At 41.3% G+C, this 12,362-nt stretch overlaps 1 protein-coding gene across 10 annotated transcripts in view; it reads right to left on the reverse strand.

The window, feature by feature from the left end:
• Positions 1 to 9,518: 9,518 nt before the first annotated feature.
• The window catches only part of CDK8 (cyclin dependent kinase 8), a 135,278-nt gene continuing 132,434 nt past the window's right edge, over positions 9,519 to 12,362 (reverse strand). For all 10 annotated transcript variants that reach the window (XM_090028556.1, XM_090028526.1, XM_090028517.1 and 7 more), the window contains one exon: positions 9,519 to 10,805. In XM_090028556.1, coding sequence (XP_089884682.1) covers positions 10,680 to 10,805 — 126 coding nt within the window. In that variant the 3' untranslated portion in view covers positions 9,519 to 10,679. The remainder of the gene's footprint in view (positions 10,806 to 12,362) is intronic.

A 12,362-nucleotide genomic window follows, 5' to 3' on the forward strand; every position in this document is an offset into this window, starting at 1 on the left:
ATTGACTCCAAGATAAACATGGGCCAGCAGTGTGGGGATGCAGTCAGAAAGGCCAACTGCACTTTGTTATGCTTCCACAGATGCATCTCGAGCAGGTCCAAAGAAGTGATCCTCCCCCTCTATACAGCACTGGTCAGGCTGCAGTTGGAGTACTGCGTCCAGCTCTGGGCACCACACTTCAAGAGAGATGTGGACAACATGGAGACGGTCCAGAGGAGGGCCACTCGCATGATCAGGGGGCAGCAGGGCAGGCCCTACGAGGAGAGGCTATGGGACCTGAACCTGTTCAGCCTCCAGAAGAGAAGGCTGAGGGGGGGGATCTTGTGGCTTGTTATAAACTAGTCAGGGGGGACCAGCAGGCACTGGGGAAGTCCCTGTTCCCCCAAGCACTACCAGGAGTGACCAGGAATAACGGTCACAAGCTGGCAGAGGGTAGATTTAGGTTAGATATCAGGAGGTGCTACTTCACGGTCAGGGCAGCTAGGATCTGGAACCAACTTCCAAGAGAAGTGGTGCTGGGTCCTACCCTGGGGGTCTTTAAGAGGAGGCTAGATGTACACCTTGCTGGGGTTGTTAGACCCCAGTACTCTCTCCTGCCATGGCAGGGGGTCGGACTCGATGATCTGCTCAGGTCCCTTCCGCCCTAGAAACTATGAAACCTTTCTATCACTGTGCAATGGCAGAAGATGTAGTTACCATTGCAGTGGTGCCATTCCAGCCCAAAGTGTCTCACCGTCTCAAACCACGTGATGAATGCACTGAGCAAGGGAAGTGACTGACCACCCAACACAAAGGAATCACTGCAGTTAAGTAACAAGCGGTGAGAATTTTTACTTGGCTTCTAGGGAAGGACACACTGAGGTGATGGGTGACTCCCACCCTCTGGAACTCCCATCCCCTCCGGTCACTTGTCTTTCCATCTTTGCAATATTCCCATTTTAAATTACAAATGAAGAAAGTTCAGGCTTCGTGCACAGTGCTGTATTACCCCTGCAAGATCACCCCATTTAGGTATTCCAGTGGAACTCAAGCTACTGAAAATCTTTAGCCTCCATAGTCCTGAGGCCCAAACTATTTTCTGACTACATCAGATTTACAGCAAGGAAAGGTTTGATTCAAAAGCATTTATAGATCAGTAATTTGTTTGCATCCTTGTATTTCTTTGAATTCTTCTCTAATGACTTCATCTTTGGTATTTTCATCAACTACTTCTGCAGCACCTGTTCAGACACTAAAAGATTTTCTTACCCTTGGGGGTATGACAGCATTTCTCTTCTGCTTGAGCCAAGAGCCTGACTTCTTTTTTTCTGGAGGGAGTTAGTCCAGCTCCAAACAATATTTGATTCTGAATCATTGATGCCACGTTCACCACAGCTGCATGGCTGAGTGTTCAGCCTAAGATCTGGCTGAGGTAAAGGCATAAAAATCCTTCCCCAGGGCTTTGTCTTGAAGTCAAAAACATGCCTCTCTTAGGTGTCATCCTTCTGAAGGATGTATCCTACACCCCAAAAATGACATCCATTTTTTGTATTTTTATTTGCTGCTTATTTCTGGTAAATCCTAATTTCTTTCCTTATCCTGCTCCTGCTGCCACACTGATGCAATGCTGCTTTGAAAGCATCAGGAATTTTACAGCACTGCTGGCAGAACAAAAAGAGAGTTTGTTATGTTCATCAGACAACAGAGCCTTCTCTTTTCTTTACTTCTTCAGAGTCTGGCCCCAGAATGACAGAAAGCTGCACCCACGTCTCACCTTGATGACAGACCAGGAAAAAAGCTGAAAAAAATCTTTATTCACCTGGAATTTTATCCCCTTGATAACTCTTTGCAGTGCACCTTAATAGCTCTAGGGATGTCTTGCTTACATAGAAACTATATCAGGAGTTAGGGAAGTGATGATCATGCCTGTGTTTTAAGAATGCATTTTCCTTTCTTGTTTTGGACATTGAAATGACATTTCAAACTCAAAAGTCATCAGCTGTGCTCATATTCCAGTAATATCACACACTGATTAAAAGCTATGCACTACTTGAATCTTCTGGTCAAAGAGGTCCACACAGAGATGAAATAATCAACTGGTATTAAGTCCAGGGAGTGATTTGGAATATGTTTCAGCCATTATGATTTGAAGCAAGTTATATGAGGTGCTATGTTTCATTGTGCTGTACTTTAAATTTGTAACGCTACACTCTTCAAAATCCCCAGAGCAAGAGCACAATGATAAGCCCTTCTAAGGACTGTGAACAGGTCTACTCCTCCCAGCAAGCATTCAGGATACAGAGCATCAGACAACTGTGTGCTATATAAGGCATGTGTACTCCATACGCCTGTCTCCTTCTCCTGTCTCAGCTTGGGCAATTAGATCTGCCTTAGGGTGTCTGCTCTTACAAGTGCTCTGAATCCTTGATTATCTGTCTATCCAATTTTTCAAGCAGCGAGGAACAAGCTCCTTGGCAAATAGGTTGGTCTGACACCTGACTCCTGCAGTGTTCAAAACAATTTCCTTCAGCTCTCCTGTTCCAACAGCAGCATTGAAGCTGGTATGCAGACTCACCTGGTTGGTTCATTAGTGTCTTTATTTTCACTGATTTTCTTCTTCCTGTTCTTTGAGCTGATCAGCAATTTGTATGCTTCCTAGTGAACTGGAAAAGCACGATTTTAAATGACAGCATCATTTCTTAAGCAACAGTATTGATGCAGCAGAGGCTTGATGAGTTCTGACAAAGTAGTTGCTAATCAGTCACTAGGCTGTGAATGTGGGACAAGCTTCATCCAGATTACTCAGACACAGGCTGTTCTTCAAGACAGGAAACAGTAAAAGTCCTCAGCATACCCAGCAAGTCCTTACAAATCTAAATGCTGTTTTGTCAACCCCTGCCTTAAATATTTTCATATGAAGATATTGATATGAAGATATCAAAATGAAAATATTTTCATTTTCATATTTTCACGCCTACAAATAAGAGATGCATATACATTGGAGCTCTAGGCTGCAACATGACATTATCATTTAATTTTTCTCTCCTTGTTTCTTCCCCTCACAGAGTGCATCAATACAAGATCTTTAAACGTATTAAGACCTATTTCAAATGGGATGTAAGTAGTATATAGGCCTCACACAAGCCCTCTACACCAAGATGACTCTCCCTCTTAAATGTACACAGCCTTCATTGATGATGACAATGGGTGATGACATCACTTGGTTACTTAAATGCAGAATTTAGCTCTAGAGAACTATGTTCTCAAAAGCTCAAACATGATTCCTATTCATCAGTAGAGGAGGTCTGGCTGAAACAAGTTGGAGCTGTCAAGATACCTATTTGTCCTTGCCCCATATAGACTTCTCACCAACGCTACCTTGAGCTTGGAACATGCGGCTAGGAGTGTAGAACCCTATAAATAATTCAAGAACACTATAAAGAGTAAAGAGATGTTATTAAATGAAAGCTGTCAAACAGATTTACAAACTCTATCCACATATCACAATCAGCTTGAGAAAACTCTTCACTACAGGCAATCCTCGCCATTTGCGGGGGATATGTTCTTGTATTCCCTGCGAATGCCAAACCCGTGAATAGCAAGGGTTTCCTGTACTCAAGGAGACTGTCTTATATATTATTCTACTGAAAGCACTAATCCACGGAAGAGTGTCAAACACTGGGGCAGTAATTCTTGACAACAAATGGATCCTAAGACCAAGCTAGGGAATGCTGCTATGGAAAGACTCATTCTGAGCCCATGTGTACTGTATACTGCAAGTCATATAACCACCCAGCCAGCTGGGGCAGAGATGGAGAGAGAATATCTGCTCACTTTTAAAAGAGGTTATGATAAAGAATCAATGAATGATGCCAACCACACTCTACGGAGCTGTTTTTAACGGTAATTTTTCCTCATGGGGAAACACTCTTATAATAGTCTTTCATGAAATCTTACTTTCACCCACCTGCAGTCTGTGCTTGGGTCAGAGGGTTGACTAGGCCAGCAACATCAGATGGTATGAGGGGGAATCTGACTTTATAGTAGTGATTATCCAACGTTTTTATATGGGGCTTAGAGCTGTGCTGATAACAGGTGCCACTTTTGAAAACTTGACAGGGCTTAATCTGAAATGCTTTAATCAAAGACAGTTCCATGTCCTTCCTGGGACATCTTATTTTAGTAGGCAGAGCATGATTTAACTTGCACTTATATTTTTGGATATAAAACTTACAGCTAAAATCACAGCGAGTAATGCAGGCTCACAAAAAATAAAATGCTAAAATGCTACTGTAACTTTTTGGCCCTGTGAATCCCATTCTGCATGGTCTGTTGTAGAGAACAGAGCAACTGCTGACTACTTATGCAGAGTTATTAAAGGCAATATTTATATGATATGCAGAGGAATAATCTGTTTCTAAGAAAGTTGGAAAGGGAAAAGTGTTCTTCTTTTAATCTGTACAGTGTGCCCAGCACAGAATAATAGAGACAGAACTGCCATGATTTAAACAGAAAATACAGAAATAACAAGGTGCTAGTGTTTATGTTATGTTGTTTATGCTGGCGTTCATAAGGTTTCCTATGATCCTACGTCAGATACTGAACAGCTTCCACATGAGATGTCTGCATAAGATCCTGAAAATAAAGTAGGAAGACAGAATGCCAAACACAGAGGTAGTGGAGCATGCAGGACTGACACACTTAGAAACCACTATCAAGAAGATGTTGTGATAGATCGGCCATGTCAGGGAAGTGGGAGAAGAATATATCCCCAAGAATATTTTGTATAGTGAAATTTGAGATGGCTCTAGGAAGCAGGATCACCCTCTGTGGTAGTACCACAATGTGAGCAAAAGTTATACAAAGTTGTGCAATGTCAAAGTAGAAAGCTGGAAAGAGTGTACAGAATCCCATCTGATCTGGACTGAACATCTGACAGTGGGTACAGTTCAACACAAAGTGGCTTTGATCCAGAGGATGGAAACAAAGCGAGAAAGAAGGCTTTCAACTCCAACTCAGACAACACAGGGATCTGTGAAACTTGTAACAAGCTGTGTAGCTCTTGAACTGGGCTTGTCAGTCACCAATGGATTCATCAGGCATCTGACTAGACCTCTTATGTGTACACCACGATCCAGGGGATTGAGGGTTGCCTACTCTGTATCAAATGGTAACAAGGAGCTGCCTCCCAGACCCTGTTACAAGTGGTTCCCCTGAGTACAGCAGGGGGTGCTGCTTAACTTAACCTCAGTGCGGCTTCCAGTTTCCACTGCTGCCAGTGGGCTCTCCCGGGTGCAACCAAGAAACGTCCCTGACCCCCAAGATAAGTGGGATCTCAGGTGTGACTGGGTCACCACCTGACCCAGCTGGAAGTCATGCCAGGCTTCTGCCACTGCCAATGAGCCTGCCTGGGATGGGAGGGAGGGGGAGAGAAGGGGTTGGAGCATAAGAGTGCCAGCGAGCTCCAGCTTCTTTTTAATCCCAGCTGCTGGCAACCACATGGCTAGGGAGCCAAATGTGATTGGCCCCTAAGAGGCCTGGCAAATTCAAAAGTGAGAGGGTCGAGGTCCATTAGTCCCCCAGAGATGGGAAGCACAGTCTCCTAGGGGAGAGCACTGCAGCTCTGTGCAGGCACAGAGGAAGAGCCTGGGAGAGCAACAGACCAGTGCTCTGGCTGGGATGAGTGTCAGACACCTACAATGGAAACTGGTGAGGGATAGCTGGCAGAAAAGAGCAGGGCACTCAACCCACCAGTAAAGAGACTAGGGTATCGGCAAGCTGCACAGTGTGGGGAGAGGCTAGGAAGTCCTGCTGGGGAATTGGTTGGTGGAGTTCACAGGCCAAAGGGCACCACCGAGGAAGACGGATGATTTTTCTAAAGCAAGGCCAACAAGGATGAATGTTGTATCCATGAGGCCTATTTGAGGAAGTAATAGAGTGTGGAGGAGAACCCCTCAACCAAGGGTGTGAGGACCCCATGATAAGTGCTAGACTCAGAGAGCGTGTACACCGATGAGAGGAGCATGCATCAGGATCAAGCGAACCCCAGTGAGTCCTACTGGGTGATAAGCATCAGTGACTCGGTGAGCTACTGGTCAAGAGACTCAACCATATTGGAAAGACCATGACATCAGCCTTGCACATGTGGCAAGGAGCGGGTGTAGGGAAGATGGAGCCCTGTGAAGAGCACACACTCCCAAGTTGAGAAAATGCTGTTACTCCTTTTGGGTACCAACACTCAGCTTCTCCTTTTATTCATTTCACATCAAGGCATGGCAGACAAGCATAAGGAAGTGCACAGCAGTTTGCAGGAAAAACAGGTATGTTGCACATGCTGACACAAACATTCTTGCCATTCAGCATCTTTTCACGGAAGAGAGAGCATGGCAACATTTGCAAAAGAAAACCAACACTATTGACTTTGCATGCATTTAAAACCATCAAGAATCCCAAGGCCCTCACCATCCCAGATTCTCACTGGTTTGCTTTAAACATTCTCCTTCCTGACCTTAAAACCACATGTGAATTATCATTTCTCCCAGTGCAGTATGCTAGATGCAACTTTCTGTGGAGAATGTCAATACCATTTATGAATCAGCCAGTCATGAGAAAATGACAGTCATTCTGACTTTATGGATTATAATGGGCCGTCTGTGTAGAGGAGATAGCACTGTGATTATCCAGGAATGAGATAAGGGCAGCAAGTTGGACACTACTTTCCTGCATAATAGGACACTGAAGTGAATTTCCCAAGCATGTGTATTTTCAAACACACAAAGACACTCCCCACCCACACTAATAAATGAAATCCCATAGGGCAGAACATTGAGTTGTAACTGCTTTCCTAGAACATACTAATCCTTCCATCTTTATACAGTGTATAAAGAAATGCTGGTTCTTGCTATGCACTATCCATTCAGATGTTGTCCCTTATGACAAGTTTGTCACATTTGCTAGAGAATGGCAATCAAGGTTAAAATACATCATTTTTAAACCTGTGAATTGTGATAAGTTCAGAGCCCCTTTTCAGCATCACTCTAAAGCAATAGTCATTTTGAGCATAATCAAACTAACGTAACAAAAATTTCCAGGAAGTGAGCTCAAGAGTCAGTTCAAATTGGTCAACACAATCATTCGGTGAGTAACAGTGTTGACGTTTCTGTTCCCAGTACCATAGCTCTGCATGGCAAGGAAGGATACTCTGCAGCGGTGCAATTTGTTGCATTCCAAATCAACACAATTTTTCTTGAACTATATTATAAATGTTGAAGTGGTTTAAGCCAGCAGGCAGAGAATTACTTTCTTAATATGAAAAATCATGGTTGAGAGATAAGGAGACAAGTCTTACCAGTTAATGACTATTATTACACAAGATATCTGATTAAGTATGCATTGGACAGCCAGAACAAACAAAAAAGCACAGAAAAGGACATTTAATAGAAGATTAATGTTGAGGTAAAATCTCAGTCCTACTTCCAAAAAAATAAATTATCAATAGGGCAAAGACTTGGCTCTCAAACTTATGGGTGCAAATACTGCCAGAATGAGTGCTGCTCCACTGACATCAGGACTTATGTAGTGATGAATCTAGGCCATTATATACATACAATACATCGTCTATATCAACAGGGGCCAACCTTTTCAGCAGGCAAGCATTTGGATGATTATCTTGCTGGGGTCATCTGACCTGCCCTTTGGGCAGGAGGCTGGACCCAATGATCTCACAAGGTCCCTTCCAGCCCTGTCTATGAAATCTATTAAATTAGCCTTGCAACATCCCCAAGTACCACTCCGATCTGCTGTTCTGCATTCTGTTCCCAGCTTTATACTCCCTGCTTGATTTGCTGCTTTGCTTTCTGCTCCCTGGCCCCTCTCTGCTCTGCCATATACAGAGGCTGCCCGTGCTACTTGGGGCACCCCCATGCTACAGGTTGGCCACATCTTATCTATAGACTATGTAGGAAAAGTTTACTGAAATCCACACAAGCCTCATTTGATTGGATGCATCATTTATAACCATCAGGAAAGACTCAAATCAGTTTGGCCTGCAATAAAACTCCATGGTACTAGCTAGCAGAGGTGACATAAAGGCTGTATTCCTGATATTGGGAAGAAAGCTACTGTGCAAGTTCCCACCACCCAAAAATAAAACTGAATTTAACAACCAACTAAGTTAAGCTATTAAGATCTGATGCACCTTTAGGATACTATTGAGTGTGAGGATACATTGCAATATACTTACTAAAAGTAGAGATGGAAATAACAAAACCCCTATGAAGTTATTTAGTAATAAAAGTATTATTATTTAGTTTTATTACATCCACTTGACAAGCTGAAGCTCTTCTTATTAATAAAAGCCACAAAAAATGTACTGCCCTGCAAATTAATAGCATTTCTTCTGTCAGAGACCATAAAATTAATGCATCTCACAACATTAAAAAAAAACAAAAAAAACAAAGTTGAGAATTCTGCAATGTATTTATTTCAAACTTTCACTAGTTTTAAAAACCAAACAAAAAACCTAATAAGCCAAAAAGCTAGGTAAACACTACCTGGAGTTAAATAAAATACTGGAGAAACATAATCCTCAGTTTTAGTCCAGGCTAGAGATATTAAACATATATAATATCCTCAAATAACTCTCATTCACACATTAATGAATAAAAAGAATAGATTCATAGATTGTTAGGGGCTGGAAGGGACCTTGTAGATCATCAGGTCCAGTCCTCCTGCACTAGGCAGGAAATAAAGCTAGTTTAAAGTGCTATTTTAGCTCTATTTGAAAGAGAAAGGAACCTCAGGTTTATTACATTTTGATTAACCTAAAACCACTTGGAAAGATGACAACTCAACGTTAAGAAATTGTGTTTGCTATATTCAAGCAGTGTGGCTTTCTTAGCTCACTGAATTTATAACTCTCGCTTCAAGTCTAACCTCAAGCCATCCACTGCTCCTGAATACTCAGATTCTTTATTCAAGTTTGATGTTTGGGGTCATTTCCCAACTTACTTGGGGTTTCTGCTTTTTCTTTGTCTTGCTGCTGGGCATGTCAGCAAGTAACCTTCCACTTTAATGGAACAGTTGCACTGAAATATTATTGAACACTTATACTTGTACAAAAAAGTGGTACAGGCAATAAGGGATGCTGGCTCCATGAGATCATACTGTGGCACTGGATACCTACACAAGAAAATTACAAAAGCTTGGAGGTGCTTTTATATAAACCAGTAACACTAGATTCTGGGTAGGAGGATCAGATGCCTCATCTATAAAATGTAATTATATTTATATAAAAACAATTTAGCATACCTGTACAGCAGATCTGCACACTTATGAAAGAGTAATGAGATTTTAGATGGAATCTGTAGCTTTTATTCTATTAAAGTAGATGTCACACAACAGTTGGCAGCAACTTCCCTCCTCGAAATCAAAATTGCCATTAAATTGAATTTGGTTCTTCAGCTAGCATCCATATATTGATGCTAGGACAGAACATTTTCATGTTTGTGTTAATAAAAGGAACACAGGCAAAGTTCATATGCAGATTTATGAAAAATAAATTTATTACATAACACCTTGTTTTTAACAATGTTCAATTTTTTTTTATTCAGAATACTTGCGTCATTCATGTAAAATAGTTTGATACAGTACATTGTATGTTTTTCTTCAAATCCTAAGGCTCTCCTAACACCTTATCCTTCACTGTAAGAAGGGCACCCCTAAATAACGTGCGAATGTATTTAAAAAAATTTAACTGAATTAAATTTAAAATCCACTACACCAAGCCAGTTCTCAAAAATCATGACGAAATATCTGAATGGATGCTGCACCCTTTTTTTTTTTCTAGGAAATATTCATGCTTTTTAATCTCAAAGCATGCTCACAAATCATTAACACCAACAGGAAAAATAAAACACTGTCTATGACAATCATTTTAGTTTGTTTGCTGAACCAAACATGTTTATATCAATGACAACATACTCATTTTACTATCGAATAGCAGCTTTAATACCAGTCAAGTCATAGATTTAAGAACAAAAAAAAAAAAAAAGCCCAAAAACATATGTTGGAAATTAATCTTTGGGAGGTTTGTAATAGCTGGAAAGATGATAATCTTTTCATTTTAAAAAAAATTTCATTGTAGCAATTGTGTTGGTCATAAAACATTGAACTATGTGGAAAATGAACCAACCCACAAAAGTCACTAAAAATAAACACATATCAAAACTGTCTCAATTTTGCTTCTTTTTTTTTTTTGCCATGTGAACATATACTGTATGCTTCAAGTACCAGTTAAAGGATTTTGTGTACTATTGGTCAGATAATGTTGTTACACCAAGAGAATTCACCACATACAACAACAAAAATGCTTGCCCCTAGCACATTTCACAGCTTCAACTGCTACAGACTGTCACTGAAAAAAATGCATCGTCAGTCTGAACCATGTCAAGTAAACTATGGAAGTAGCATATCCACAACACAAACTGTGCTAGCACTTTCTCTTCAAGTCTAACCCAAAAACAGGTACAATTTGGGAGCCACTACTCCAATCTGTGAAAAGTGGTGGAACTTGGCTATCAGACATTTTGAAGGTGTGGTTGTACAGTACATTCTTGTGGCCTGAGCCAGGTTCCAGGCAGACAGCTGCATGACCAGTCCTGCAGCATGAACAACAGTGCATTGACATATTCAGGTGCAGCTCAGTACCGGTGTGTCTGATGTGAGTACTGTGGAGGCTGCTGGGAGGTAGTTGAATATCCCATGCTGCTCTGTGGCTGCGATGTGCTTGGTCCAGGGTTGGGATAGGCAGCATGGGGATTGGAACGCTGAATGAAGAAAAGAGAAGAGAAATTATCCTTAAAAGGGGAAGCCATTACAAAATAAACTGCAATACCCATGTATTTTTTGAGGTGGGTTAATTATTGCCACAGAGGTACTAAAGGAAACAGTCTCAATCACTTATTTCTGGTACTATTCGCACTTTGAATTTGGTTCAAGTTACTAAGGATATGAACACCAGGAACATGTACTAGAAGCCAACATCTTCATCAATGCTCTCCTGGGGCCTCTTCTTCCTCCAAGGTAATGAATTTGGGGCTATGGGTGATGGGGGCAGGTGTATGTTTGACATCATTAAGTATTCTTTTCTGGGACATGTTTGCATAGAAGCAGCAGTATGAGTTCAGTGGTTTCCAGATGCTCAAGGAAGAAAAGTCCCTGCTACAAACAGCTCACAAGCAGGTCAAATCTGTTACTCATAAAAGCTATCTAGGACCAAATAGGGGATCACAGTAGGGAACCAATGCCCAAAAGCCAGGTTTCTATATAAGCATAAAAAAGAGGAGTGAGGGGATACATCACTTTGTAAAGCCAGACATTAGTATGGTAGGTGAATACTCTGCTTGAAGAGCACATGTGTTTATAAGGGCTGAGTCAAGTGCTGAGTCCAGTCATAGTGTGGAGGGGGAAAAGCTATGGCTATAGCAGCACTTCCTATCAGCAGAAACAAATCAGCATTGCAGAGTACTGTCCACAAGATAAAGGAGCTGCATGATATTTAACTGCACTCTTGAGAAACAGAGTAGTCTCTCAAACACATGCATCAAAGCAACAGACATTGATTTCTACACAAGAGATATAAAATGAGTTTAACACAGCAAAAATCTCCGCATATAGTTTTTGACCAAACATGCTGCAAATGCAGAGAACTGAAAAAAAAATCCTTTAGAAGTTGAACTGTTTTCAAGCTAGCCATCAATGTATTCTTTGTGATAGTAAAAATTAGAGAGACTTCTATATCCTGAAGCATTTATTTAATAAAATTTAGCCAGTTACCAGACCCAGGTAAACAACACAGTGCAACAGGTAAATTGAGAGGGGAAAAGTAAAAATCCCAAACAATCTCCTCTCCATGTTCAACTGCATACCCACATGCTCCTCAGCCAAAAGCTCAGGGAAGCAAGACAAATTTTAATTTATGCGCTGTCACATTAAATGCATCATGTGACATTTTTGAGGCCAAGGGATGTGGAAGTATACATACCTGGAGGACTCTTACGGGGGTAAAGAGGAGGGATTTATAAACCAACTTTCTCCAGACAGTCAGTCGGGGTTTTAACAGTTTTTCCAACCACTAAGCAGTCCTAGTAAACTTCCCCATAGATGGTGGTCCCTCTCCAAGGCCTTAGATATACAGAATGAGCAAAACTCAGTGAAGGATGAAGTGACAGGTCTCTGGTCAAGAGTGGTATATTTTGACATTTTTACGTGTTCTGGCAAGTAAAACCAGTCACAAAAATAATCTTATTTTCTCAAAATAAAGATTTTTTAGGGGCGTTTCTCCCTGAAGCAGGGAAGAAGGAAAGGAGGAATTGGTTTATAGC

The sequence above is a fragment of the Crocodylus siamensis genome, chromosome 1, assembly GCF_052110815.1.
Source record: "Crocodylus siamensis isolate JL-2025a chromosome 1, ASM5211081v1, whole genome shotgun sequence".
Classification (NCBI taxonomy): domain Eukaryota; kingdom Metazoa; phylum Chordata; order Crocodylia; family Crocodylidae; genus Crocodylus; species Crocodylus siamensis.